Source organism: Sebastes umbrosus, chromosome 16 (genome assembly GCF_015220745.1).
Source record: "Sebastes umbrosus isolate fSebUmb1 chromosome 16, fSebUmb1.pri, whole genome shotgun sequence".
Classification (NCBI taxonomy): Eukaryota; Metazoa; Chordata; class Actinopteri; order Perciformes; family Sebastidae; genus Sebastes; species Sebastes umbrosus.
The window spans coordinates 16,657,099-16,684,665 of NC_051284.1; the positions used below are offsets into that span (position 1 = coordinate 16,657,099).

General features: G+C 39.6%; 2 protein-coding genes across 2 annotated transcripts in view; both read left to right on the forward strand.

Moving 5' to 3' along the window:
• Positions 1 to 14,814, forward strand: part of myo10l1 (myosin X, like 1) — a 57,872-nt gene extending 43,058 nt beyond the window's left edge. Inside the window, exons 24-43 of the mRNA XM_037746948.1 lie at positions 13 to 864; positions 1,053 to 1,176; positions 1,286 to 1,427; positions 2,504 to 2,608; positions 2,696 to 2,791; positions 2,886 to 2,979; positions 3,217 to 3,272; positions 3,576 to 3,718; positions 4,274 to 4,468; positions 4,612 to 4,769; positions 4,862 to 4,982; positions 5,766 to 5,914; positions 6,814 to 6,962; positions 7,078 to 7,285; positions 7,400 to 7,536; positions 7,662 to 7,785; positions 8,370 to 8,720; positions 10,047 to 10,223; positions 10,324 to 10,515; positions 11,555 to 14,814. Coding sequence (XP_037602876.1) covers positions 13 to 864; positions 1,053 to 1,176; positions 1,286 to 1,427; positions 2,504 to 2,608; positions 2,696 to 2,791; positions 2,886 to 2,979; positions 3,217 to 3,272; positions 3,576 to 3,718; positions 4,274 to 4,468; positions 4,612 to 4,769; positions 4,862 to 4,982; positions 5,766 to 5,914; positions 6,814 to 6,962; positions 7,078 to 7,285; positions 7,400 to 7,536; positions 7,662 to 7,785; positions 8,370 to 8,720; positions 10,047 to 10,223; positions 10,324 to 10,515; positions 11,555 to 11,659 — 3,678 coding nt within the window. The 3' untranslated portion in view covers positions 11,660 to 14,814. The remainder of the gene's footprint in view (positions 1 to 12; positions 865 to 1,052; positions 1,177 to 1,285; positions 1,428 to 2,503; positions 2,609 to 2,695; positions 2,792 to 2,885; positions 2,980 to 3,216; positions 3,273 to 3,575; positions 3,719 to 4,273; positions 4,469 to 4,611; positions 4,770 to 4,861; positions 4,983 to 5,765; positions 5,915 to 6,813; positions 6,963 to 7,077; positions 7,286 to 7,399; positions 7,537 to 7,661; positions 7,786 to 8,369; positions 8,721 to 10,046; positions 10,224 to 10,323; positions 10,516 to 11,554) is intronic.
• Positions 14,815 to 16,534: 1,720 nt separating this feature from the next.
• pttg1ipa (PTTG1 interacting protein a) lies at positions 16,535 to 26,012 on the forward strand. Its single transcript, XM_037746224.1, has 7 exons — positions 16,535 to 16,792; positions 17,937 to 17,989; positions 18,284 to 18,392; positions 20,916 to 21,018; positions 22,327 to 22,392; positions 23,302 to 23,348; positions 25,107 to 26,012. Exons 1-7 carry the CDS (start codon positions 16,705 to 16,707, stop codon positions 25,142 to 25,144), a joined length of 504 nt encoding a protein of 167 aa, XP_037602152.1. The 5' UTR covers positions 16,535 to 16,704; the 3' UTR covers positions 25,145 to 26,012.
• Positions 26,013 to 27,567: the final 1,555 nt, after the last annotated feature.

Genomic DNA, 27,567 nt, shown 5'->3' on the forward strand with positions numbered 1-27,567 from the left:
CTTCCCGTCTAGGGTGAGGCCCAGCAGATGGAGGAGATCCTGCAGTTGGAGCGAGAGATCGAGCGTCTGCAGAAAAAGAGAGAAGACGAGGTGTCCCAACTGTGCGAGTCCTCCAAACAGGAGCTGCAACTGCGCCGCGACGCTGAGATCAAACGGATGAAGAAGGAGGCGTCCCGCAAGGCCACGGAGCTCATCGACCTCCTGAACTTCAGCGGCGTGGACCCTTCGCTGGGAGCAGTTGCAGCCAAGCCCGCCGCAGAGGCAAAAGCTCCAAAAGCTGCAAGTGCCAGCAGAGGTGCGTCTAAAGAAGAGGAGGTAGACGAGGGGTTTCATGCTGAGGAGGAGTGCATCCCTCTCCCTGACTTCCCTCCTCCCGCAGAGACAGATGCTCCCATTGATCAGGACATATTTGCTCACCTCCCTCCTCCCCCGCCTGCTTTCGCAGAGGGGACAGTGCCTCCTGCACCACCTCCTCCACCTCCTCCACCTCCTCTCCCCGCAGATGGTGCGCCTGTCGTTGGAATTCCTCCACCTCCTCCTCTCCCTCCACCTGGAGATGGCTCCACTGTCCCTCCTCCTCCTCCTTCACACCCAGGAGAGGGGGAGAAAAAAGATGGAGACTCGGAGAGGAAGGTGAGCATGGTGGAGAGCCTGGGGGACGGGGAGGAGCCCATCTACAGCATGCCTGCAGACACCGAGTCAGATTACGACCAGGAGGAGGAGGACGGGTCCGTCAACGCCGGAGACGACAGCTCTGTGTCCGGGAGCAACCGTGGCAGCACCGCCCCGACGGACGAGGAGCACCCGAGGAAGTCGACATGCACCAACACCAGCCACGAGTCCTACAGAGGCAGCTCCGACTCTGTGAGGACACATACTTACACGCATCCTCACACGCGTGCACGCAGATATGTATGAGCAGCTATGCAGTGAATAATTAAAAAAAATAAAAAAAGTTACTGTATTGTTTAAAAAAATCTGATGATTTAATTTACTTTTTTCTTTTGTTATTATATAAGATAAATAATTATTTTTTTTGTATGATGTTGCAGTATGCAGACAGTGACGATGAACACGATGGCATGATGGACACTGATGAAGAAGTGCATAACGGCAGAGTGACCTTGCTTAATGGAAATGGACCACCGTATTTCCACGGCTACCTCTATATGAAGGGTGGGTATCTGCATTTCTAAACTTCTAAAGATCTCATTTTCAAGTTAAACCATCTCCACCTTTTGAATTTTGTTTTCATGACAATCATTTGTATCGTCTGCTCCCTCAGCTGGTCTGATGATCCCATGGAGGAGGCGTTGGTGTGTGCTGAAGGACGAAACCTTCATGTGGTTCCGGTCCAAACAAGAGTCTCTCAAGTCTGGCTGGCTCTACAAGAAGGGAGGAGGACTCTCCACCCTCTCACGGAGGTTGTTGTAGTTGTTACTGAGTGCAGCCTGCATGCTAATTAAACCACAATCTCTGTTGTGTGTGTGTGTCTGTCCAGTACAATTTAGATGTGAATGATCAATATGTGTTGGATGAATGTGTCATCATATGTATGTCTAACCCGATACTTTGAGCCCTCTGCAGTGCTGGAAGACGTCAGTGTCCCTCTCAAGATGGTGTACTCTGACTTTACTTTGAGAATTTACTTCTCAACTCTTACGTCATAGTCTACATCATAACCTAATCTTTAGTTCATAATCTAAAAAAGTAAAAAGATGAAAATTTGAAATATATTTAGAGTTACTGAGTTACTTTTCGGAAAAAGAGGACGTTGTTTGATGCTGGGTTTGGTTTCATTCTACCATAAACAACCTACACATAACACACTGATCCAAATATTCACAAAACAAAAAAAAAGAAAATTTAAATAAAATTACTTTACAATCAAAATCCTTATTCAGAAACCTAAATTAAATATTACAAAGCTTTTAGATTGCGCTAACATCGATTTTGTGTATAGTAACTTCCACCCTTGTATACATGTATGTACAGTGTGACAGAGGTATGCTATATAAAGAAGCTAATTTACTTTTTAAAAATAATTACTAACAAAAACATGACACCAAAAACAAACAAAACATTAAACACAACACCAAAACATACTAAAACAGACCAGAATACAAAATCAAACTGATGCATCGTGATAAACACGAAACACAAATTATATCAGCAGGCATAACAGCCTGAATAAATTACAAAACATTACAAATATAATAAAACAAAGAAGAAATAATAAATAAATGCCATTTTGTGAAGAGAGAAAAAAGAAAAGTAAAAGCTTGATCCTACTTCATTTATACAAATTCATCTCATTAGTGTACATTGACTGTTTCTCAGAGTAATTACAAAGAGCAATCATTTTAACACTACACTTAATGTTCATAAATAATTAAGAAGCTAATTCACTCTGTATTCCAGATAGAAATTGATTCCAATACTTGTAAACCTGACTAGAATAGATTGTCTTGGGCGTGTTTTCATTGTGTCTCTTCTGTGCCAGAAACTGGAAGATGCGCTGGTTCGTACTGAGGGACAACAAGCTGATGTACTACGAGAACGACAGCGAGGAGAAGCTGAAGGGAACCATCGACATCCGAGCTGCCAAGTAAACACACAACCACTCCTTCACTGTTACTCTGTTTTCTAGACAACATCTGCATGTTTCAGACGTGCACTGTTTGTGTTTTCACAGGGAGATAGTGAATAATCATGAAAAGGAGAACGCTCTGAACCTTGTGACGGATGAGAGGACTTATCAGGTGTTTGCTGAGTCGCCCGAGGATGCGAGGTGAGGCGGAGACTTGAGTGATTTTTGTAGATAAAGTTACTGAGTAGATTTGTGTAGTCGAACTTGTGATGACGCCTCTTGTCTTTCTGTGCAGTGGGTGGTTTAATGTGCTCAGTAAAGTGCGTGTTTGCACTCCTGAGCAGCTGCTGGAGATGTCTCATGAACAGGCCAACCCGAAGAACGCTGTGGTCAGTCTCTAAAAACAACACACCCATAACTGATTCCTCCGTCACACTCAGTACATTTTGTGGCTTTTACTGCACAATGTGGCCTGATCTTTGGCCTGTCTCTCTAAGGTTAAGATCACTTTATAATTGTTGACATGTTACTGTAGAAATAGTAGTGATAATAATAATAATTATAATAATAATAATAACCCATTAATTAATGTTTTAAATAGTTCTCCTCCTCTTTTCATCCTTCAGGGAACTCTTGACGTGGGGCTGATTGACTCTGTTTGTGCTTCAGACAATCCTGATCGGTAAGTTGGATGAATAACCAAAAAGGAAGGAAATGCTGATTCACTTTGCAAGTCAAGGACCCTTTTATTCTTTGTTTGTGTTTTTCAAATTGTTTTGAATTTTACAGTAGAAGATAATAAGCTTCAGTTTTCAGAAAAGCTCTTTATAAACAATTATGCTGATTTCTGATGTCGTCTCTTTGTTCCTCTTACTGGAAAACCCAGATATATGCAATCACTGTCCATCTTATTTAAACAACCCTTAAGTATCTTAAGGTGGATTTTTTATTTTTATTTTAAAAGTCTATAATTTGACCTTTGCAGGCCCAACTCTTTTGTCATCATTACGGCCAACCGTGTGATCCACTGCAACAGTGACACACCGGAGGAGATGCACCACTGGATCAGTCTGCTGCAGAAGCCCAAAGGAGACGCCAGGATAGACGGACAGGAGTTCCTCGTCAGGGGTGAGGACTCAATTTATCACTTTGTTAAAAAATGTGGATATATTACAAGCCATGAGAGTAACATAGGTATAAATGGTGATAATTGGTGTTTTAAATTGTGTGTCTGGACCTTAGAAGAGATAGGAAGTATAAAGCATACTTACCATTTAAAATAAGGTCAGCAATGTGAGGCAAAATAGGAGTAATATCAAAAATATGATGTAACATGTGAGTATTTAAAGGTACAGTGTGTAGGATATGAAGGGCTCATTTTAAGATAACAAAAACACAACGATTCTTTTTCAGGTTTCAGGTGATTATACACTAATGAAAACATAGTTATGAATATTATATTCCATTTCTGCTAATAGATCCCCCAAACTGTTACACACTGTTCCTTTAAAACCTGTTGTGACAGATTTCGTCTTAAATATCTCAATATGAGATTTAGTCACAATACAAATAGACCTGGGGATAAATGATGACACTGAATAATTGCATAGCGCCTGCTGTTCCTGTACAGATTCATTACATCTTTCCCTCCCCTCTCTCTCTTCCTGCCTCATCACATTTCAGGCTGGCTCCAGAAGGAGATGAAGACGAATGCTAAGAGCACCTCCCTGAAGCTGAAGAAGCGCTGGATTGTTTTGACCCACAACTCCCTGGATTACTACAAGAGCTCGGAGCGAAACTCCTCCAAGATGGGAACTCTGGTCCTTAACTCCCTCTGCTCCGTCATTCAGCCGGATGAGCGAGTGCACAGAGAGACAGGTGGGGAGAGAGAAGTGAAGGGAAAAGGCAGAAAGGGCAGGTTTAATCCAGGATTAGACGTAGGAGGTTTGAGACTACATGTAAAGAGATAATTCTGGTTTTACATTTAAGTAGTAATGTACCCTTGCTTCCTGTTTTTGCAGGTTACTGGAACGTCATCGTGTACGGGAGGAAGCATTCCTACCGCCTCTACACTAAATTGCTTAATGAGGCCATGAGGTGGACGGCTGCCATACAGGGAGTCATAGACAGCAAGACCCCCATAGAAACCCCGACTCTGCAGCTCATCAGAGACATCAAGGTAAAACACACACACCTATTAAGTAAGCATTATATAATGCATCAACACACACTCACTCCTAAATTTAATTTGACGTCTGTGTGTCCTCTCAGGAGAACAGTGTGAACCCAGACATCGTGGAGCAGATGTACAGGAGGAACCCCATCCTCAGATACACTCAGCATCCTCTGCACTCCCCTCTGCTGCCGCTGCCTTACGGAGAGGTCACCAGCCGTAAGTAACACTCAGCAACCTAAAACCCTGAAAAACAACTTTACTTCTTCTGTTTCTTCCCAGTCCTCTCCTTCTGCTTTCACAATTTTTGTGTATTAAAAGCTTCCATACATGATACGGCTTTCTGCAGTTCAAAACCAAACATTACAACGGTAGTCTATGCACTCATAAAATGAAATTGCTCTTGCCAGCACAAACCATGTTGTTTTTTTGCAACAAGAAGTGACACGAGAGGTTGGAGCTAAGTACAACCCAACGCTGTATTTGACATTTTAGGTGACCAAAAAGGTTAACTTTCATGAACTGAAAACACACTGTGAAAGGGTTAAAGTTGTAAGATGAAAACACAGACAACTCCCGGACCAGACAACGCCGGGGTAGCGACCTGTCAATCACAAGGTAGCCACGCCCTAAAGCATACCCTGCTTTTTGGTATATTTGACTCTAAATGGGACCAAAATTTACTGAATGAACATCATGCTGTATTGAAGAAGACTTGAAACTAGCGATTGAGACCATAAACTCATGTTTACAATGTTTACTGAGGTAATAAATCAAGTGAGAAGTAGGTTCATTTTCTCATAGACTTCTATACAATCAGACTTCTTTCTGCAACCAAAGGAGTCGCCCCCTGCTGGCTATTAGAAAGAATGCCAGTTTAAGGCACTTCAACATTGGCTTCACTTCTCAGGTTGCCCACTGGGTATTATTTATAAGCTACATGTTGCTGTTTCTTCTTCTTCTCTGTCTTTGTTCACCTTTTTTATCCGTCTTTGTGTGCAGTACAAAGGCAGCAGGGCTATGCCAGTCTGCAGGATGAGGCGGTGCGAGTTTTCAACTCGCTGCAGGAGATGGAGACGCTGGCGGACACGGTGCCCATCATTCAGGGCATCCTGCAGACCTGCCAGGACCTGCGCCCTCTCAGGGATGAGGTACCTTATTTACTTTCTTCTCTAATCTCAATGTAAAATGGCGTTTGTGCAGCAGAATGGTACAACAGAGTTAAGATTTATTAGAGGATAGGTGTGCAGAGTGAGCTTTATAGAAACTTAAATTGTTAGAATAAACATAGAAAAAACAGCAAAATAGAGATTCCAGCAACACTTTCACATGCTAGAAACCATGATTAAAGGACATGTACTAAAAATGACACCGCAGTAACAAGCACTGTAGTATTACCTGCCACCTTCAGGCTCTTCTTTAGTCTATTAAATTGTGTCTCTTTTTCCACCACAACATGAGAACATAATGTTTCTTCAGAAGTCTGACATGTCTGTTTGCCGTCAAATGTTGATTAAAACTTTAGATTTCTCAAACCCCCCTCCATATACCAATTTACTTCTTTTTTTTGCATTTTAAGAAATATGTAGTTACGGAGCAAACGACAGGAGAAAAATAAATAAATAAATAAATACAAATAAATTACTGATTACATAAATAACAATTCATAGGATATAAGTGACAGATAGCTGATAAATTCATGTCAGAGGATACATTATACCTATAAAGAAAGAAACAACAACCAGCTGGCATAGGTAGCCTAAACACACACAATCGTCTTAGTTGTCACATCTTTAACCGGGGGATTATTAGAAATTTTCTGATGTTGTGTGTTGTATACCTCATTTTGTTTTCCATCTTTCTTCAAAGATATGAACGTGATTTCTAATTCTCATGTTTATTTTTTCCATTTCATATATTTCATTTACAAGATCCTTGCATTTGGAGTTATTTACTCAAACCAATTCCTTTTAATTTGTTTAATTATTGGTACCCTTATTACTAGAAATAAGTGTGAATCTTTCTTCCTCATATTTCTGTTTTTTTTCAGGTATATTGTCAGGTGATCAAGCAGACCAATCACGTGCCTCAGCCTAACAGCCCAGCCAATCGGGCACACTGGCATCTGCTCACCTGCATGAGCTGCACCTTCCTACCCAGTCGAGTCATTCTCAGATACCTCCGCTTCCACCTCAAGAGGTGTGTGTGTGTGTGTGTGTGTGTGTGTCTGCATGGATGGATTGTGGATTGTGCTCTTTTATATATGTATACATCATTCATGGAATAACTGTGTAATAAATGTGATCTGACTCAGGGTACGAGAGCGCTATCCCGGCACGGATATCGAGCGTTACGCCAGTTTCATCTGGGAATCCCTGAAGAACACCAAGTCTCGTGAGTTTGTTCCCTCTCAGGAGGAGATCGCCGCCCTGCTGGTGAGACAGGAGATGAGCACCACCGTCTACTGCCACGGAGGAGGCTCCTGCAAGATCTCTATCAACTCACACACCACAGCTGGAGAGGTGCACATCAACAAAAACACACATCATCATCTTAGTCAAACAAGATCTAATTTTAATGGTTGAATTGCAGCATGCTGTAACAAACTGGTCGGTGTTTTAATGTCGCCGCTGCAGGTTGTGGAGAAGCTGATCAGAGGTTTGGCCATGGAGGAGAGCAAGAACCTGTTTTCTCTGTTTGAGCACAACTCCTGCACAGACCGAGCTCTGGAGAGCAGAGTGATTGTGGCCGACGTTCTGGCCAAGTTTGAAAGGTATGTTCACCGCTGTCAGTTGTTTGTCATCTAGTCTAAATACTGATTTAGAGTGATTTCCAACTGGCTAGTGGATTGTTTGGATCTAAATGGTAACTTAACCTGCTTCTACTGTATTTTTCCAGGTTGGCAGGCAGTGAGGAAGAGGAGGAGGAAGGAGAATGGAAGCTCTACTTCAAGCTCTACTGCTTCTTGGACGTAGAGAGCATGCCAAAAGAAGGAGTGGAGTTTGCTTTTATGTTTGAGCAGGTGAGCTTTGCACAACTGCACAACACTGTCTGTAAAACAAGGAATTAGTTATTAATAGCTCATTACTTTCTCCCAATTTAAATGAGATTAATTATTTTACTCTGAACATTAATAGCACGGTCGATTTTTTAAATACTTAATTTCAAAAACCCATACAGGTTTCTATTAAAGTAAAACAAGTATGGATTGACACCAAATAAATAATGTATAACATTCTCTCAGCAGCCAGTCTCCCCTGCCATTTTTATTAAACTATTTATTGAAATTATTTCTAACATTTGTCCTCACATCAACACGTGCTAGGGAACAGCTTACACTCATTACTTATATTTATATCAAAGCTAATTTAGAAGTCTTGAAGTTTGAAAGTTTCAGGGAATAATCACCCAAAAAACCCAAAGATTCAGTAACGTATGTACACCAAATGCGATAAATTAAATGAGGTTTTACTCCTATAGTTGGAAAAGATTTAATGTCATTAAATCAGTGTATTACATGTGTTACTCTACACTCACTCAAAATGAACAAATGAAAGCCTGTACGATAGAGTTTCTCTTCTCTCACTTTCTTGTTTTCTTTCTCAGGCTCACGAGTCTTTGATAAGCGGTCACTTCCCGGCCTCAGAGGAGACTTTGCAGCACCTTGGCGCTTTACGCCTCCAGTATCTCCACGGCGATGGGGCAGGTCGGGCCGGGTGGAACCTGGGAAGCGTTTATCCAATCGGACGTCTCCGCAATCGCATCCTCCACTCCACCAAGCCGGGCGTAGGGGCGGGAGGTGGAGCCGGAGGAGCTGGAGCAGGAGCAGGAGATGGGAAGGGAGCGGTAGGAGGACCGGGAGGGCCCGGGGTCGGGGTGGAGAAACGAAGGACCCCGAGTTTCCTGGACGGCACCCTGAGGAGAAGCTTCAAGACCGGGTCACTAAAGAAGCAGAAGGTCAGTGGTGGAAGTAACATTTTTGCCCATTTACTGCAAGTCATGTGTACTTTATATTGAACCTAACAATGCAACCATGAAGTGCAGACTTTAATGTGATATTGGAAGTAAAAAATGCAGACTTACACAAGCAAGGTCCAAGAGATGAAATGAACGGGAACACCAATAACACCAATAGCTGCATGGAATGTTTTTTTTTACTGACTACAAAAAGGAAATTACAAGACAAAAATAAATAATGAAGTGGAATAAAAACACAAGCGGTCAATTAGGAATTAAGGTACATAGATATTCATAAAGATAGAGGGATTTTTGGAACAACATCTGTATATCAAATATTTTGCCAAAATAATAAAATTTGTATTCCAAACTCTTTTCTTGTCCTCGAGTTGGAGACCAAACTTTACATTTTTAAATAATAGACTAGGAATACTTTGATCATTATAAGTTATCCAATACTGAAAAACATCCCGAAAGGTCCTCATTAATCTGCAAGAGAAAAAAGATGTTCTATGGTTTCAACGTCTGAGTTACAGAAAGTACAAATATTTAAACTTAAGTTAAACCTTTGATGTAAGAAGTCATTACACAGGTAAATCTCGTTCATTTTAAAATGAACTTCTCTAGCCTCAGGTGGAATTCAAAAAGAGAGGTACCTAGTTATTATCTTAGCTGCATGACAAATACATCAAACAATTAAAACTGCAAAGCCTGCATTAAAAAACGGTCGGCAAAAACTTTTAGTCAAAGAGCTAAAACTTGCAAACACAAAGGTACAGTATGGTCTTTTGAAAAAGATAGCAATGTCAACATGTCACAAAGATACTTGCTAAATTAAAAATTTTACATTTACTTTTTTAGCAAGTTTTAAGGCATTAAAAAAATGTAACTTTTAAATATTAAAATAAAATAAATACTTCAAAAGTACTCCCTCATCTAAAATATGAATGCATTAATAATATGACTAGTATTTATTTTTGTGATTTAACATTAATTAAAGGTGGTCCATAGGATCTATTAAAATACTATTTAATTCAGTACACTTTTTTAATTAAATAAGTTAAAGGAATGACCAATATTTTATTTAATTGCTTACATTTATTTTATTTATACAACAGCAATATATAATTTTGTGAGCTCCTTACTTTAAATCAATCTTATTATTAAAATAATGTTTCCCTGTTGACATGAATGTAAATACTAATAAAAATAAATAAGTAGTAATAATTGGACAGTCTAATATGTAATCTATAATGTTACACCAGTCCACGGGGAAATATTTATTCTGCATTTGACATATCTGTCCTGTGACCTGTGTGGTTGCAGGTGGAGGAGGAGCAGATGCTGGAGATGTGGGTGAAGGAGGAGACGTCCGCCACGCGGACCAGCGTTCTGGAGAAGTGGACCCGGCTGCAGGGCATGCCTCAGCATCAGGCCATGCTGAAATACATGAGCATCAGCAAGGAGTGGCCTGGATACGGATCTACTCTGTTTGATGTGGAGGTGAGAAAACTATGGAGGAACAGAGATTTGTATAAAACCCACAAAATACCTGAAATAACCTCCTCTTTCCTCTTCTCCTTTGTTTCCTCTGCCTCCGTAGTGTAAAGAAGGTGGTTTCCCTCATGACCTGTGGCTGAGTGTGAGCGCTGAAAACGTGTCGGTGTATAAACGGGGTGATCCGAAGCCACTGGAGACCTTCCAGTACGAACACATCACTTTCTTTGGGGCTTCACAGCCCTGCACCTACAAGGTCATCGTGGATGAGAGGGAGATGTTCTTTGAGACGCCACTGGTGAGAGCTCATTATTCATTATAGACCTTTTATTTATTTTTCTTTTTTTCTTCATCCATCATTTAAAGGAACAGTGTGTAACATTTTGAGGGATCTACTAGCAGAAATGGAATATGATATTAATAACTATGTTTTCATTAGTGTAAGAATCGTTGTGTTTTTGTTAGCTTAGAATAAGCCCTTCATATCTACATAGGGAGCGGGTCCTCTTCACGGAGACTGCCATGTTGCTCCGCCATGTTTCTACAGTAGCCCAGAACGGACAAACCAAACACTGGCTCTAGAGAGAGCCTTTTGCATTTGTACGTTACCTGAAGGCCACCGTACTCACACTTGTGAAACTGTGGTAACTTGAGCTGCCGTCTGACTTCCATTGTACCTAAAGCCGTGTTATTATGGTGTTATTATGGTGAGGATGACCTCTGAGTGAAGCGAACAACCTTACCACGGTTTTGCACTCGGTGGTTCACGTTATCGGAGTCTTGGAAAGGGAGGAGTGAGCGGAGGGGTACTGGTTCTGCAACCACACCACTGGATGTTGCCAAATCCTACACACTGTACCTTTAAATGGTGGAAATACTGATTAATTTTTATCATTGATTAATTGTTTGGTCTATAAAATGTTAGAAAACTGAATATCTTTTTTGACCTGTTGGGGATCTGACTGGGAACGTTGGCCATTTAAATAAAATCAATAAGTTGGTGTGTTGGCGTTACTCTTTTCATTGTGAAAAAGGACGTCACAATGTTGTTATTCTTGTTGTTTAGTCTTGTCTTATGATTATTTTTCATATTGGGGAGGACTTATTATTCACCCGCTTGGCCCACTTCTTTTCTTTTCTAAAAGTCAGGATATCTTGGCCTCTGCTGCTTTGATTTTCTTTTTTTTAAGATGTCTCTTATGAGTCCCCTAACTTTATGGAAATGCGATACCAAATCACTGTATTGCCTATTTAATTTTGCCAACAAATGATCACTTTATAACAGCCAGACCAAGACCCATAATAACCAATAACCACTTTCTCCTCTCTCTCTTTAGGTCGGGGAGATCACCAAGATCATGAGGGCCTACATTAACATGGTGGTGAAGAAACGTTGCAGCACCATGTCAGTGACCAGCATAACCAGTTCCTGGGCCAGGTGATCAGCCACCAACCAGTCAGAGCCCTCGGTTCATCCAGCGGCAACAGATGCCTCGGCCCCCTCTGCATTGGTTGGTTGTTTTTTTACGGAGGCAGTCGCACCAACCAGCTATTCCTCAAGGAAGAGTGGTGGATGATCGGACGGGGGGGGGGGGGGGGGGGGGGGGAAGCGAGATAGAAGTGGACGCAGAAGCCAAACGCACACTCTACTGGCCTGGGTCTCACTTGGGATAGGGGGGGGTATTTAATAATGTGCATGACAAAGAAAACAAGCTTTTGGGACGGTCCTTTCAAATACATAACCCGCCAGTTCTAGCCCTGCATGTAGATGTTCAAGCACACTCCACACTTCTCTCCGCTTCCCTTTCCGGACAAAACTCAGTAATAACAAGCACAACTCAGCCGCCCAGTCCCAGTCTGTCCCAGCGGTGCCCCCCCCGACCCTCTACCCCACCAATCCACCCCCCAGTGCACTGCCAGACAGAAGAAAGCCACTCTTTCTCAGTTTTAATCTGTTTCTTTCTCTCACTCCTCCAATTTCAAGAGTCTCTCTCTTTCTCTTCACGTGTCCTCGCTCCTGTTGCACCTTTATTTGCTGTTGGTATTAAGTTATTATGCTAAATTCTCGCTTTCTGCTTTCTCTCTGTTGTTCTCTCTCTGTCGTTTACCTGTATCACATCTGTCTGTGACTGAGAAAAAGACCTCGATGATGATTCTTCTTCAGGGCTAAACTAAAGGGGGGGAAAATGAGCTCCCCTGCCCGACATACAGCATAGTGTTCACTCGCTCACTCGTCAGTGCCACCGTGTGGCCACAAGAAGAAAACACAGCCAAAGAAAGTGGCTATAAATATTTCTGAACAATATCAAATAGATATTATCGAGAAGAAAGAGCAGAGTTTTTTTGCTTCGGAGGCTCTCTGGTCACGTTTAACTTGACACGGAGTCAATGGTGCATGGTTAAAAGCCTCACTCGGCTTTACAAGGAGAACAATATCAACCAGAATAGTACGAGACAAAACATTCCCCTATCTATGTCTACATATATCTACTGTATATTCACATACATGTACACATAAACTGTATTGTTTTGTACTGTATATCACACATTATAAGAGTTATTATGGAATCTTTCGGTGGCCACTGCTGCACTGTACAGTATATAGACGCCATACTAAATGCAATGTGACACCTCTCGTGTAAAATACATGCAAGTGAATGGTGTTAATAATGACCACTGTATGTCCGAATATGATGCCAACACTGTAAATCATCCACTGGCTGTGCCATTAATGTGACTCACAGAGAAATGAATAGTAAAAACACAGACCATAATGAGAAAACGTGGTCATGGTTCCACAGTGTTTTGATGATTTTGTTGTAATCTGTGGGACTCACTATAGTCTGCAGCATCAATTGGAGCCATAAAGTATTGTATATCCTCGTCTGCTCATGCTATTCTCACTTTATTTCTTTACTAAGATCAGTGACTTGAACAATAATGCATAAGAGCTCCAGTTTGTCTGTGTTTCCAACCTGTTTATGACTTTTATTACTGATACTACTATTATTACTGTACTGTATGCCCTCTGCTATCTTAACCACCCTGAAGTGCTGTGTCGGGAATGCTGCTGTGTGTTTGTGTGTGTGTGTGTGAGAGAGAGTGTGTGTGAGACTGTATTTATGGTGTAACCGTTGGAAAAGAAAAGGGAAATGAGAAAAAGAGAATTAAGAAGTGAGTGTATCCCTTAGAAATAAGACGTATTTATATGACTAGGCTTTGTCAAGAATGGTGTCGTGATTGTGAGTTTAAGGGAAAAGCATGGGATTATTAGGGGTTATTTAATTCTTATTGTACTGTGTGTATTGCAAGGTGTGTTTGGGAGGATAATGTATACAAAATATATTGGATTTTTTTAAATCTCAGTGTAAGAGGAGCAGATGAGACACTGTGAGGATATGGGCTCCGAGATGGTTTCAATTGTGCAGTCATCACTGCTTTGTGTGCGTGCGTGTGCGTGTGTGTGTGTGTTTGGACTGAAAATGAAGTCACTGTTCTGTCATCTGACTCTGTGGCATTGCAGGTAGACGGCAGCGTCCCTTATGTATAACACATCTTTGTAAACAAAGTGTCCAAATATCCAGGGGGAATACTTACATAACCACGGAACAAATACTGTCTAACATCCAAACACGGCCCAATTTGTTATCTAATTTGGATTAGCAGAAGTTTCTAAACTAGTTTTTGTCAATGTTTGCTCTGAAAACAGTTATGGTTTGCCAGATAATTAAGTGAAGTTGAACTTCTTATGGTGAAATTGTCTATCTGGAGTGCCACGTTCAGGGCCGTAGGATTTTGGAAACACTGAGGTCATGAGTCCAACACCTTCAGCGCCCAACCCAACCCTCTAGGAAATTAGATCAGACACCACAAATGATATTATAATTTGGGATTTTGCAGATTTTATCTAAATAAATATAGCAAAATTTACCTTTTCCATTGTAGGATTTAAACTCCCTTTACCACTTTTGCTAAAATGCCCTAAAGTCCTAGAAAAAACACCAAGGTCATGACCTCAGTGTCCTCAATGGTAGCCACGGCCCTGACTGCATACACACAGCCCACTGGGATCCGGCCTGTAGAGTTAGAATAAGCAGAACTCACTCACAGGTTCCTGTTTGAACTTTTGGTTCTTTTAGTTTTGGCTAAAATGAGAGGAGAACCAGAGAACCCATAATAAGCCATAATTTAGAAGGAACCTGGAGCTGTCTGTTCTAGTTATTCTACATCTATGTGGTTCTGTCTGTCACTGATATTACACTGAGTAAGAGGAAGTTGCCCCGTATAGTTGCTGAAATGTGATCAGTGTGTCTGCTGAAGAGAATTCATGAATTGAAGTTAGATTTCTGATCGCAAATCTGTTTCCAAGGGCAACTTCATCACAACGGGTCCTGTTATCAGCCGCAGGCGGCCAGAGTGGGGCCCATTCTTATCTTATGTTATGCTTATTAATTATCATCATTAACATAGTAAAAACATTGTGCTTGTTACAAAAAAGAAAAGAGAAAGAGAGAGATATGTGTGTGTTGTTCTTTTTTATTTGTAACTGGCTTTACAAAATTATGCTTTAATAAATTATTGGAGTTATTGTCCTCTATTTTATGTTGTCTTTGTGAATTTATTTTGACACACAAACAGTGTTGGAGAGTAACTAAGGACATTTATTTAAGCACTGCAGCTACTTAAAGAGGTTTCAGGTGCATACTTGTATTTGGGGTTTCTACTAGAACATGTTACATGCTTTAAAGGTCCCATATTATGCTCATTTTCAGGTTCATACTTGTATTTTGTGTTTCTACTAGCTCATGTTTACATGCTGTAGTGTTAAAAAAACGCTCAATTTTAGCGCATTTTGGCGGAATTGCAACGGAATTGCAACAGAATTGCAATAGATTGATACCGTCCACTGGTATCAATCTTCTTATCTGGCTGAGGCACCTTGTCATATTTCAGATATCTCTGAGTTGTTAGCATTTCCACTAAAGAGGGATTTCACCTCTAAACTTCTCAGATGGAACCTGAGATTTGAATTATTAATTATTCAATTTTAAATTATCCAATATTTCACAAAAAATAACAAAGATTAGAGAAAGGAATAAAAGATGAAAGCCAATGTATGTAAACTATTTATTTATTTCAATCCTCTCCCATTAATCATCTCGCAAACGTTCAGATTTATCTTGTGAACCCACCACTACATGACTGTATATAAAATGCAGCATCATTGTCAATCCAATAATGTCGTGTATAAAGGCCTATATAATATATAAGTGAGAGGAGACATTTTTCTGCAGACTTTTTAATTTTTAAGTATTGTTGATAACTACTCCTGTACTTTTAAATGACATTTTAAATGCAGGACTTTTACTTGCAATGGAGTATTTTTACATTGCTGTATTGATACTTTTTTTTTTTTTCAATATTATATTTATTGTTTTTTTGTTCATTTTGAAACAACAGAACAAACATTCACAAACGTCCCCAATAATAACATCCTCGGTACAAAGAAACTTAAAGGGACTGTTTGTAACTTTTTACAGGTATAAATCTACCGGGTTGGGATACCATGTGCGCTCGCGTGTGGCTTTGAGTCTCTCCTCCGGACCACCAGAGGTTTCCCATGTCTTGTGAAGTGACGGGGCTCCGCAGCGAGAAACGTTATCGTCTCCCGACCGGGTGCCGGTGTCTTCCTGCGGGCGCAGTCGGGAGACGATAAGGTTTCTCTTCCTGCTTCAGCCCCGGCACCGACCCGCCAACACACCCAACACAGTGTCAGCATTGATTCATGGAGAGACCTTCGTCTGGTCAGCTAACATTACTGCCAAGCAGGTGAAATATAGAGTGATATTGTGGTTTTAGCTGACGTGTGTCGCCTCACTGTGTTGAGCGATGCTCGTTCATGTCTATTTAGAGCGAGCAAGCGCGAGCCTGACGCTGACTTTCGTTGATTTAACGGCCACAGGTGTCGCTGTTAACAAGCATTTCTGATTCTTACAAACAGTCCCTTTAACAAACCTAATATTAATATAAAATAAGCCAGTATAGATACAGGAAAAACATATTATATACAAAAAATAGATAAATAAGTAAAAAGAATATACACAGGTAAAAAAAAAAAAATTAAAAACAATAAAATAAAATAAAATCTACTCCTGTACTTTTAAATGACATTTTCAATGCAGGACTTTTACTTGCAGTGGAGTATTTTTACATTGCTGTATTGGTACTTTTACTTCAGTATCTGAGTACTTGTTGCTCTACTGTGCCAACAAGGAAAAAGCGCACCAACACTCCTCCTTCCTCTCCTTTGTGTCGGTGCGTAACGAGCGTCAGTCTGGATTCAGATTCAGCGTTTGGTTCCTTCTCGGCGAGTTCACTTTGTCGAGTTTCAGCAGCCAGAACACTTCCTGTTTTTGCGCCCACAGGTTTTTTCTCAATCTTCTCAGACAACCATCTCTGAGGAATAACATCTGGATTAATCTAAGTGATGATGGATTCACGGATTTGTCTCTCTGCTTTGCTGCTCCTCTTCGGTTTGGCGACAGTTTTGGCTCAGTCTTCCTCACCTAGTCAAGGTAGGACCTCTGTGGTGACTGAGCAATTAATGGCTGCTGAACACAATCTCTCTCCCATTTCATTTAATGGTTTTTAGCTGCCTACTCATTATTATTATGAGGCCTTAGGTAAAATGTGAATGATACAATCCCTCACCTGATTTATTGAGGCTTTTCTTTGTCCCTGAAATAAAATCTCTTTTTAAGACAGTATTGTTTTAGCTCTCTTGTGTCTTATAGTTTCTGTTGAATAATGTGACTAAAACAAAACATAAAGCAACCAAAACACTTTATTTGAGCTGTGTTGGTCCTGAATTACACTTCAATTTGTCTCTTTTTAGGACAGTATTGTTTTAGCTCTCTTGTGTTTTATAGTTTCTGTTGAATAATGTGACTAAAACAGGACATAAAGCAACAAAAACACTTTATTTGAGCTGTGTTGGCCCTGAATTATAATAATTTATCTGTTTTTTAGACAGTATTGTTTTAGCTCTCTTGTGTTTTATAGTTTCTGTTGAATAATGTGACTAAAACAGGACATAAAGCAACCAAAACACTGTATTTGAGCTGTGTTAGCCCTGAAACACACTTCAATTGTTTGTCTTTTCTGGTTTAAGATGATTTCTCATAAAATAATTTTGAAAGTTTTAGGTAAATGTTTCAGCTACGCATGAAAGCAAGATAAACTGATTTCATTGTGCCTCTGTTAGTTTCATATCTTTGTGTATTGTTGAAACCTCCCAGCAGGAACAAGGAGGCTCTTTTCAGGTCACAACCCCCCTCAGGTTTTTTTGTTTTAGAGTAAAGAAACCACTTTGTTTACACTTCAATTTTTTACAGAATCATGGTTGCATTTAGACAAACCAAGCCGTTGTCCTGCCTGTGCAGTCTGCTGATAATAACAACGTGACTGGTGTGAAATCTAGTGTGTTTACTGGGCTGTGTGTCTCCATGGAAAAATGTCCCAGGAGGATTAGCAGGAGTTACAAAAACCCCAGTGAGCACAGGCCTCATTTAATCTGCTTCTCCTATAGTGCTTTCAGATAGAGGACTTTCTCTTGTGAGGCTAAATGTTTGTTGAGTTGACTGTGTGTTCACACCCTTATTTTAACCTCTGTGGATTATTTTGGGTTGTTTCAACTAAACTGACTTTTTCTACCTACAGTATGTGAGCAGAAGAACGGGACAAGCTGCGAGGAATGTCTGCGAAATGTGACGGTAAGTCCTTGGGGGAGAAAAACTTTTGTTTCTGCTGGGCTGGGCTGCTTTGTGTTTGTGTGTGTTGTGTGTGCATGATAGAAAAAGAGGTGTCCTAGATAGAGGAACTACAGTCTGTGACTCCACCTCCACCTCCACCTCCACACCTGTTAAACTGGTTTGAGCAGTAACTGATCTGTCATCCATTCTCACCCTCTTCCACCATTTTCTACTTTTTGTGTCCTATAATTGCCCTGAATACCTCACAATTAATTGTTTAATAACGAAGAGGTCATTATGTGTTTTTACATACAGTGCCTGTGGTGCATCACAACCAAGTCGTGTGTGACATACCCGGTGAAGACCATCCTTCCACCTCATGCACTCTGTCCGCTGAATGATGCACGCTGGGGCCTCTGCTGGAGTAAGAGTGCACACACACACACACACACACACACACAGACCACAAAGACATTCACATAAATACAATCACACTTTTACCTACATATACTCAGATGTACATTCATTTAAAGTAAACAAAAGCTTGTGCAGGGGAGTTCGAAAGGTTAAAGCTCATACAAAGACCTCTCTTAAAAACTCAAGGCAAGAAACAAAATGACATAACACTGATCATTTAAAGCATTTAGGTCAATTACTGTGCAACAAAGTATTTAGGTCAATTACTATGCAAAACAATAATTATTATTAAAATAGTTTTGGCACGTTATTTGAATGTTTCCGTTTTGCGCATCTTTACACTTTTACTCCACCATATGTCACAGGTTGCTTAATCTCTATAAATACATTCTGCATTCACCTGTAGAAGCTGTAGGCAACGGGACAAGATTTGAGCATCGGAAGTGTTCCGTCTATAGTCCGAGTAGTATTGACCAATCACGTTCAAGCAGGCTTTGGTCAAATGCAGGTAAACAGTCCATGTGGAGAGCGAAAGAGGTGGAACGCATTGCCGGAAATGCAATCAGGAAACCCACCAGCTATCGTCTGATGATGATTGATGAATTAAAATGAGCTTGTAAACTTGCTTCGTGTTAAACAATCCGGTCGTACACGTCGTCTCTGAACTCCAACTCCAGTCTTGCATCTCAACATCCTAAACGGACTGTAAACATGAACAGAGCACGGAAAAAGGCAGTCTTGGCCCAGATATTCGCCGGCTACACCGGAACCCCAGAAATATAGTCCCTTGTCCCCCAGAGGCTTATCAGTCGTCAGATCGATGGGTTCTGAGATTGCAGGTTATTCGTCTGATGTAGGACTGCCAGTAAAGATTGTTTTCATTATCAATTAATGAATCAATTGTTTGGTCTATGAAATGGAGATCTCTTCAGATGTCCTGTTTTTGTTCAACCAACAGCCCAAAACACAAAGATAATCAATCTAAGATTACATAAAAGAGAGAAAAGCAGCAAATCACATTTGAGAAGCTCAAATCAATTACTTTTTTTTTTTTTTGTAGTTTTGCTTTATAAATGAATTAAATTATTAATCAAGTTAGAAACGATAGTTGATGATTTAATTTTCCTTCAATGGACTAATCCACTAATCGACTAATCATTTCAACTCTTCTCCGATGGTTGTAAAATATGCTTACACACATGCAATTTATACAGAAAACTTAAGATAAGCACATAGAATGTACCATGGCTTTCTGATTGGCTGGCAGATGTTTGGTGACCATGGCAACATCACTTCATCTTTGTGCTATATTAGCAGACTCACTGCTGAAACAGACCTAATCATTGGTTCAACGGCAAACAAATTTCAAAAACGATGGATGACGATGTGATTCTCTTTTTGCTTAATAGTAGGCTCAGTGGCCAACGCCTCATCCTCAACTTTATAAAATCAGTACAATCTATCGCAAACATAATGCTTTTTAGGAGTATGCGATATGGCGGAAATTTCCTATCATATAATAAATGTAATTTTATATTACAATATCAATATACTGTATAGCCTACCGTCGTATCGCCCAACCCCACCAGGAACAATAACAGGAATGCCTGTTTTTGGTTAATCCAGCAAATTTAATTTCTGATAAAATCAAAGTACTACAAAGCAGTGCTGCTCATTGTTTTGCAACATTATATTAGATTAGATTACATTCAACTTTATTGTCATTGCACAGAGTATAAGTACTGAGACAACGAAATACAGTTTAGCATCTCACCAGAAGTGCAAAAAGCAGTAAAGTGAAGAGTAATAGGGGTAATACATAGAATAAACAGTAAGGGGTAGTTAACAATAAATTATATTATATATATATATATATACGGTATGGACAGTATTAACAGTATGCACAGTGTGATATAAATATGCTGAGATAGACTGTACGTATGAACGACAGTGTGAACAAAAACATTGTGCAAGTACAATGATGGCAATAGAGAGACATCGCTCACAATGGTCCAATACAATCAAAGATGTTTAAGGGATAGATCCCGCAGTATGAAAGGTATGAAATTTTTTTTAAATTTAAACTAACTTAGATCATAAACGTATTAGGCATAGCAAGCAAGGTCAGACTACAGCAAAGTACACATTAACATAGCCTTCATATTTAAACCTTCTGAAAGAGGCTTTCTTCCCGAGGAGTACTTAAACTTTTCATGTACAGTTTACTTAGAATGTTTTCTTTTATTTCTGTAAACGTTGAATCCAGGACTTATACTTGTGTCTTACACTGGACTGACCTCTATATGTCACACTCTAAAAATAACATTACAATCAAGCAATGTCAGTTATAGTCACCTTGCAATATACTGTACATACCAAGGTTAGAATGATTGGAGTGATTAGGCCTGGGAGAAAAGCAAGTAAAGAAAGAGGAAGAACATATAGCTTTTTTTTTCTATCTTGAAGGCACATCTGTGACTGCGGATTCCTGTGTAACCTTATCATCGTGTTTCTCTGTCTGCGTCTGTAGTGAATTTCCAGGCGTTGATAATCACCCTGGCAGTAGTTGGTGGAATTATCATCATCGCCTTCCTGATCTGCCTGTTCTGCTGCTGCAAGTGTGAGAACTTTGGGTAAGTGTGCAGTGAGCTATGGATGACCCTATTGCTCTGATGATGATGATGATGATGATGATGATGATGATGTATTTATAGAGTACCTATATAATGAACTTTGGATATAGGAAAAAGCTCAGACATTACTCATTATGTCTTGTTGCTAAATGACTGTTACAGTGTCTGCAATTTTCTAGTGTTTTGTCATTAGACATGATGCATGAATAAAATAATAATAAAACACACTGTAGGAGCCAAAGTGTGTATTTAGTTTATTATTATTATTTTTTATACTGCACACATTTTTTTATGTTAGTATCTCTTCCGGTAATTGGCACAGGGGTGTGGTTTCACTTATTTGACCTGTTCATTTGGACCGCGGCATTTAGACAAAGAGGGTGAGTCAGGCGTGGACATTTTCTGTTGACCGTCAAGCCCTACTTTAATTTATCAGTAACAGTTGTTGTTTGTCATTCTTTTCAGTTAATAAACAGTCAAACGCATATGGATTTAAATATGGATTTGTTTTACGTGTCACATTAAAGAGCCTTGCACTCAGCCTCTTAGCGGCTTTTTGATTGATAGCGGTCGCTACACACACTTACAATAAGAAAGAAAGTTATTTTTAAATACTGACTTTTCTTGTAGAGTTAGTATCACACATTTCGTGAGAAGTAAAAATGGATCTACTGTCAACATTTGAACTATTTAAATGTACTGTGCATCAGGCTTTGATGTTAATCTGCTTCCTGGGTTTTGCATGTTGACTCCTGATCCCATTTTTCTCCCATGCAGCTATATCTCACCTAATCACCTTATCAGCATAGTTTGCACGCAGCTACTTTAGTCAGTAGAATGGGGACGATAGTACCTCCAGAGTGGTTTGTAGTTGGAAAGACGTCAGTTTGATGATGATAATTTGATCTGTATCTTGTGAGTGATCCAAGTTACATTTAGGCTCTAAGTTACAGATAGTTATGTTTAGGTGTAACTACAAAAATAGCTATTGTTATGTATTAGGTTAGAAAAGGTTAGGTTTAGGTGCACACTTATAGTCACAGATGGTTTAAGTATGGGTTTTGTGTGTTTAAGGCCAGAGTATAACTTACTGTAGGATGACTACCTGTGTCACTCTGTCATGTGACTTTCTTTATATTAGTCTGGAGCTAATTTCATTACAAGGTGATGTTATGATGTGATTATTGTACATTTGTGTCAGCTTTGGTGTGGTTACCTTTAGGTATCTGCACTCGAAACACACACTGTGTACTTTCTGGTGACCTGTCTAGTCATAACACTAACTTTGGTCTCGTGTTTGTGTGTCAGATCCAAAAGGTTCGATGCCAAGATGCAAAGACAGGCCAATAAGACGCAAACCAAGCAGGAAGAAAGGTGAGAAATAATGTTCTGTCTGTGAACGCGACATTGAGCGTGTAACACAGTTTCAAGCCTGACCTGGTTTCGTCTTTTGTGAGTGTACTGTATATGATATGTATAGATTACCAGTAGTTCCCCTGTGCAAAGAGATGTTTCAAGAGGCAGTGTCCTACAAGTAACCTCAGATGGACCGGGTGGACTTGAAATTGCCAATTCAATTTCATCTTAGCTGAAACTGGCCAACACAATCCGACCTCTCTCTCTCCACTGTCACCACCTTTTGCAAGCTCATCGTAGACGGTTTACAGGTTTATCAACAACTAAACAGTTTCCTCCCACATAGCTTTCTTCCTCATGAACAACAAACTCACACTTCCTCATCCACGCTGCTGATGTTTATAACCTGCTGTACTTCGGTCCCACATTAATGTTTCCATGTACACAGCCCCTTTCACACTGTAGACTGATCAGCTGTAAACTGTAAAGACTGACTCACTAAAGGTGGACTGAGAGTGCCGTGTGCAGATTTGTTAAGATTAAGTTCAAGTGAAGTCCAGCCGACCTCTTGATTCAGCAGTGATTTATAATACTTATTTGTATTTGTCCTTACAGCACACATGCCCATTCCATTCATATCTCAGGGTGCATTTAAACATTTCCCTTTATTACTGCTTTCAGGTAGTCTCTTAATAGTCTAATCGATTACAATCTACAGGACACCTGACGTACAAGCTGCCCATGTTTCGCTGTTGGTCATGATCCAAATCAGTTTCCTTCATTGCAAACCACAAAAGCACACGTCAAACTATTTCCAGGCCAAACTGGTTTTGTGGCCACATGACGTCTGAGAATGTATGAGGGTGGGAACTATATTATAAGTCATTGTGATGTAATTGCTCAGAAGAAAATGTTTTGTCCTTACAGGAGAGCAGAAATGAAAATGAGACATGACGATATCAGGAAGAAATATGGTGAGCACTTGCTGACACACTTTTTCATGCACATGTGCACATATATACTGACATAGTGCAGATACGTTTTTCTGTACCTAAATGTGGGCAAAATGAGATTAAGCCACCTTTTTGTGGTTTACACTTGACAGACAGAGAATTAAAGGTTAAAGAAATGATTTGACGTATTGGGAAATACCCTCATTTGCTTTCTTGCCAAAGGTTAGATGAGAAGATAAGATACCAATCTCATGTTTGTACAGTAAATACAGCAGCCGGTTAGCTTAGCTTAGCAAATAGACTTGAAACAGGACGAAACAGCTAGCCAGGCTCTGTCCACAAAGTATCAGCACTTCTAAAGCTGAATTATATCATTTATTTGTTTAACACAAAGTGTGAAAACGACATGTGATACGCAGAGTTAAGTACCAGACTTCCAGGAGTTCATTGGTTGCCTGGCAACCTAACACTGACCCTAAAATGCGTTGTTTTTACACGTTAGTTTTGGGATTTAAACAAACGCAATATAAAGTCGGTGTGCTCACAGCAAGAGGGTCGTAGGTTGAAATTCCGGCCCGGGGCCCTTCTGTGTGGAGTTTGCATGTTCTCCCCGTGTTAGCGTCGGTTTTCTCTGAGTTCTCTAGATTCCTCCCACAGTCCAAAGATTTAGGTTAATTGTCGACTCTAAATTGTGTGAATGTGAGCGTAAGCCATGTAATAGTCTGGTGACCTGTCCATGGTGTATCCCGCCTTCGCCCAATGTCAGCTAGGATCGGCTCCAGCCCCCCCGCGACCCGAATAGGATAAGTGGTTACGGATAATGAATGAATATAATGTTGAATTCCCACCAGGCAGCGGAGAAGTGCAGCTCACCGCAATAATTAAATTTTTCTGGGGCATGTTCCAGGAGACATGCTTATGTGTTTCAAATTCTTTGTAACATAGGTCAACATGTCACAGGAGTCACGGGATATGTTTACTGATCAGCTGTGGGTCTCTGGTCACACTTCACCACTAAAAGTTAAACTTTTAGATTATTTGCTGAGGGGCATGTGCGAAGTGTTTTTCGTCTCGAGAGCTGCCACTTCTATGCAGGGAATCGCATGACTTTGATATGTCGCTGTCGAAGTGTTTTCACTTCGACTGGATACTGATCTACTGTGCCCACTAATCCCTTCTCCTCCAGTTTATCTCAAAAGACTTCTGTGGACTTCATTTGGCATATTCTGTATGTTCACTTTGACCCACATGTTAGGCAAACATCAGACTTCTGCAGAAGTCCTCTCCCACTCATTTTAACCTGTTATTTACCTGTGTCCATCTCAACAAATGCACGCACAGGCAGCCTGCATTTTGGTTTGCTTGGAAACGGTCCGAGACCACCTCTCACGAGCGGTCTTGGACCAGTTGTTTTGGTCCGCACCAGAGTACAATTACTGCGTTCACAACTGCCCAAACGAACCGCACCAGAGGTTGAACTGTGCCAGAGTTCGATTAAAACAGACTAAATGTTGGCTTGTGAAAGTCCCCTTAGAAGCGCTGGTAGGCAGATTTTTTATTTATTTTTTACCTTCTGGCAGGCTAGCTGTTTCCCCTTGTTTCCAGTCTTTGTGCTAAGCTATGTTAACCAGCTGCAGGCGGTAGCTTCATATTCAACTGACATACATGAGAATGGTACCGATCGTCTTCTCTGACTCTCAGCAACAGTGTTACCCGAAATCTCACACTACTCTTTTAAATCAATGCATGACTTTACTGATTGTGATTATGTTTCTCCAGGTCTAAGTGGGCAAAATCCGTACTCCAAATTTGCATGAGAGGATCTGAACTGAGATTTTACACCACGACCCGTCTGTTTTCCCCTGAACTCTGACCTCTCACGCAACAGACATCAACAACCTGTCATGCAGTCGTGAAAGTAGACGTGAGAATTAATGTCAACTATAACTAAAACATTTTCAGAAAGGCGACAGTAGTTTTGTATAGGCAGTCTCGTCTGGCTTCTTCCAGCCAATGAACAGGAATGTTGTGTTCAATGTGATGACCTAAGAGGCTGTAACCAAAAGCTAGAATAGACACGTAGCAGCATTGTTCTTCAAGACTATAACAGTATGTCCTGTGGCTCTTATAGCATCAGGCTACTTATTCTATTTATTAGGTTAACTCTTACGTTTTATTGTACAGAATGGAAAAGAATCCAGTTTGGTTGCTGAACAAATCTTTTTTTTTTCTCTCAAGAAAATCTGTTGCATTTGCAAATGTTCAGATTTAATCTGTTCTGCTCCTCTGAGCTGCTGCTGATTTAGAGATAGAGTTAGAAAATGAAAGCCTATTTTTGTACATTGTGTGATTTCTTCTCTTGTTTCAAATTGACTCATTTGTATTGTGTTATTGCTGTATGTTCCACTGACAGAAATGATTTTAAGGTATCAGGTTTGGTCAAAATTAAATCTTCACTCTTGCATCTAGAATTTATAAAGTAATCATTAACTTAAGTTGAATGTGTTGATCCTCAAGTTGGATTTAAGTCTGCGTAATTATACATTTGCCTGTATATCCTGTATAGACACACAAGCCAAATAAAAAACCATGGACTAAAAATGAATTCCTTCAGTGGCGCTTTACTTTTATTGTTTGGCCTGTAGCCTATTGTGCTTTTATTAAAACCACAACTGTTGCCTTATATATTGTGTCTTGAGTTATTAAAAAGTAAAAAACTTCATTGATTAAAACTGTAGTGGCTCTCCTATACAGTACCTCACTTGGAGAAGTTTAAATGCTAAAATAACACCTCACCAAAGGTCCTTAGAGGCACCTGCTGTGTGAGGTAAAGACAATTTTTATTACGTCCCATTTTATCCCAAATACTGTTGGTATTTGGGATATTTTATGTCAATTTATTTTGAATCTGATATTAAAAAATGGGTTAGTGAATTTTATAAAACATTTGACATTGCTGAATTGTATTTTTTTTAAAGAAGCAATCGATTTACCAGAGGAAATGAACAGATTTTATGAAGGAAAACTGGTGACATCATAGTGATTACAAATTACTATATTGTTGGCATTAATCTCTACATTTCTTAAAGACATTTCTTAATATGATTATAGACAAATACTAGTCAGGGTTTATGAAGAGTCAACAAATATTTCAATATACAGTAGTTGAACAAAATTTTTAATGCAAAACATCACATTTGATTGGTTATGGATAGTACTTCACTGCAGCTATTTAAACATATAATAGCGATAATGGTTCTTTTAAAATACCATATAGCACTAGAGCTTTAGATGATAGAGGTATTCTAAAGTTGTCCAATCAGTTTTTTTTTTGTTATTAGCACAAGTACAACACTACAAATTCAGAAAGGATTAGTTGAACGGTATTGAGATATTGAAAAACAAATGCTGGCTGATGCATATTGCATATTTTTGTATGAAATTAGAAAGGCAATGGACTAATTACCTTTATTTTTTTATGCCCTTCTATTTCAAAACTTTAAACCAGAAAAAAATTGTCTCTTGCCATCTAGTTTTTATTCTGAGTTCTGAATTCAGGACTTGTTAAAAAGGCACAATGCACAGTCAGTAACATCTGAGAGGAATTCAAAGCAGCTGTCTTGTTTAAAACTTTTTTTGCCGGCTTATCAGTAAATACTCTGTGTGTGCTGATGTTATATTTTTCAAAAAAGGGAATTTTTAGTGTGCATATGAAATTTGAAAAATATCAGAATCAGGTTTATTTCGCCAAGAATATACATACACAGAATTTTGACTCTTGTTTTTATGCAGCTCTCTCAATGTACCTACACAGAATAAAAATAACGGAATAAAAGAATACAATAATAAAAAAATTAAAATATTTTTTTATATACGAGTCAAGAGTTCGGGAGTTGTAAACAATACAAACAGGGCAAAGAAATAAATACCGAATGGATATATGTGGACTAGATGATTAAGTACAGCTTGTACATGTGAAGATGTCCATATACTGTGTGTACACTGAGTAGGATTTATATTTACATTGACAGGCATGTACATATTACAGAAATTGTGCATTAAAGACTGTTAATTATAATCTAAAAATGTGCATTAAAGACTGAAAATTATTGTCTAAAAATGTGCAAAAATGTGCATTAAAGACTGTAAATTATAATCTAAAAATGTGCATTAAATACTGTATTAATTATAATCTATAACGGCAGCTGCCGATATTTTGACATTAAAGGTTTATTGACTG

What these genes read in the sequence shown, in the direction of transcription:
- pttg1ipa (XM_037746224.1), top strand. Translation starts at nt 16,705, where the DNA reads ATGATGGATTCACGGATTTGTCTCTCTGCTTTGCTGCTCCTCTTCGGT. An exon ending in ACGCTGGGGCCTCTGCTGGA is followed by an intron (nt 18,393 to 20,915) that starts GTAAGAGTGCAC and finishes CTGCGTCTGTAG; the next exon opens with TGAATTTCCAGGCGTTGATA. An exon ending in CAAACCAAGCAGGAAGAAAG is followed by an intron (nt 22,393 to 23,301) that starts GTGAGAAATAAT and finishes TTGTCCTTACAG; the next exon opens with GAGAGCAGAAATGAAAATGA.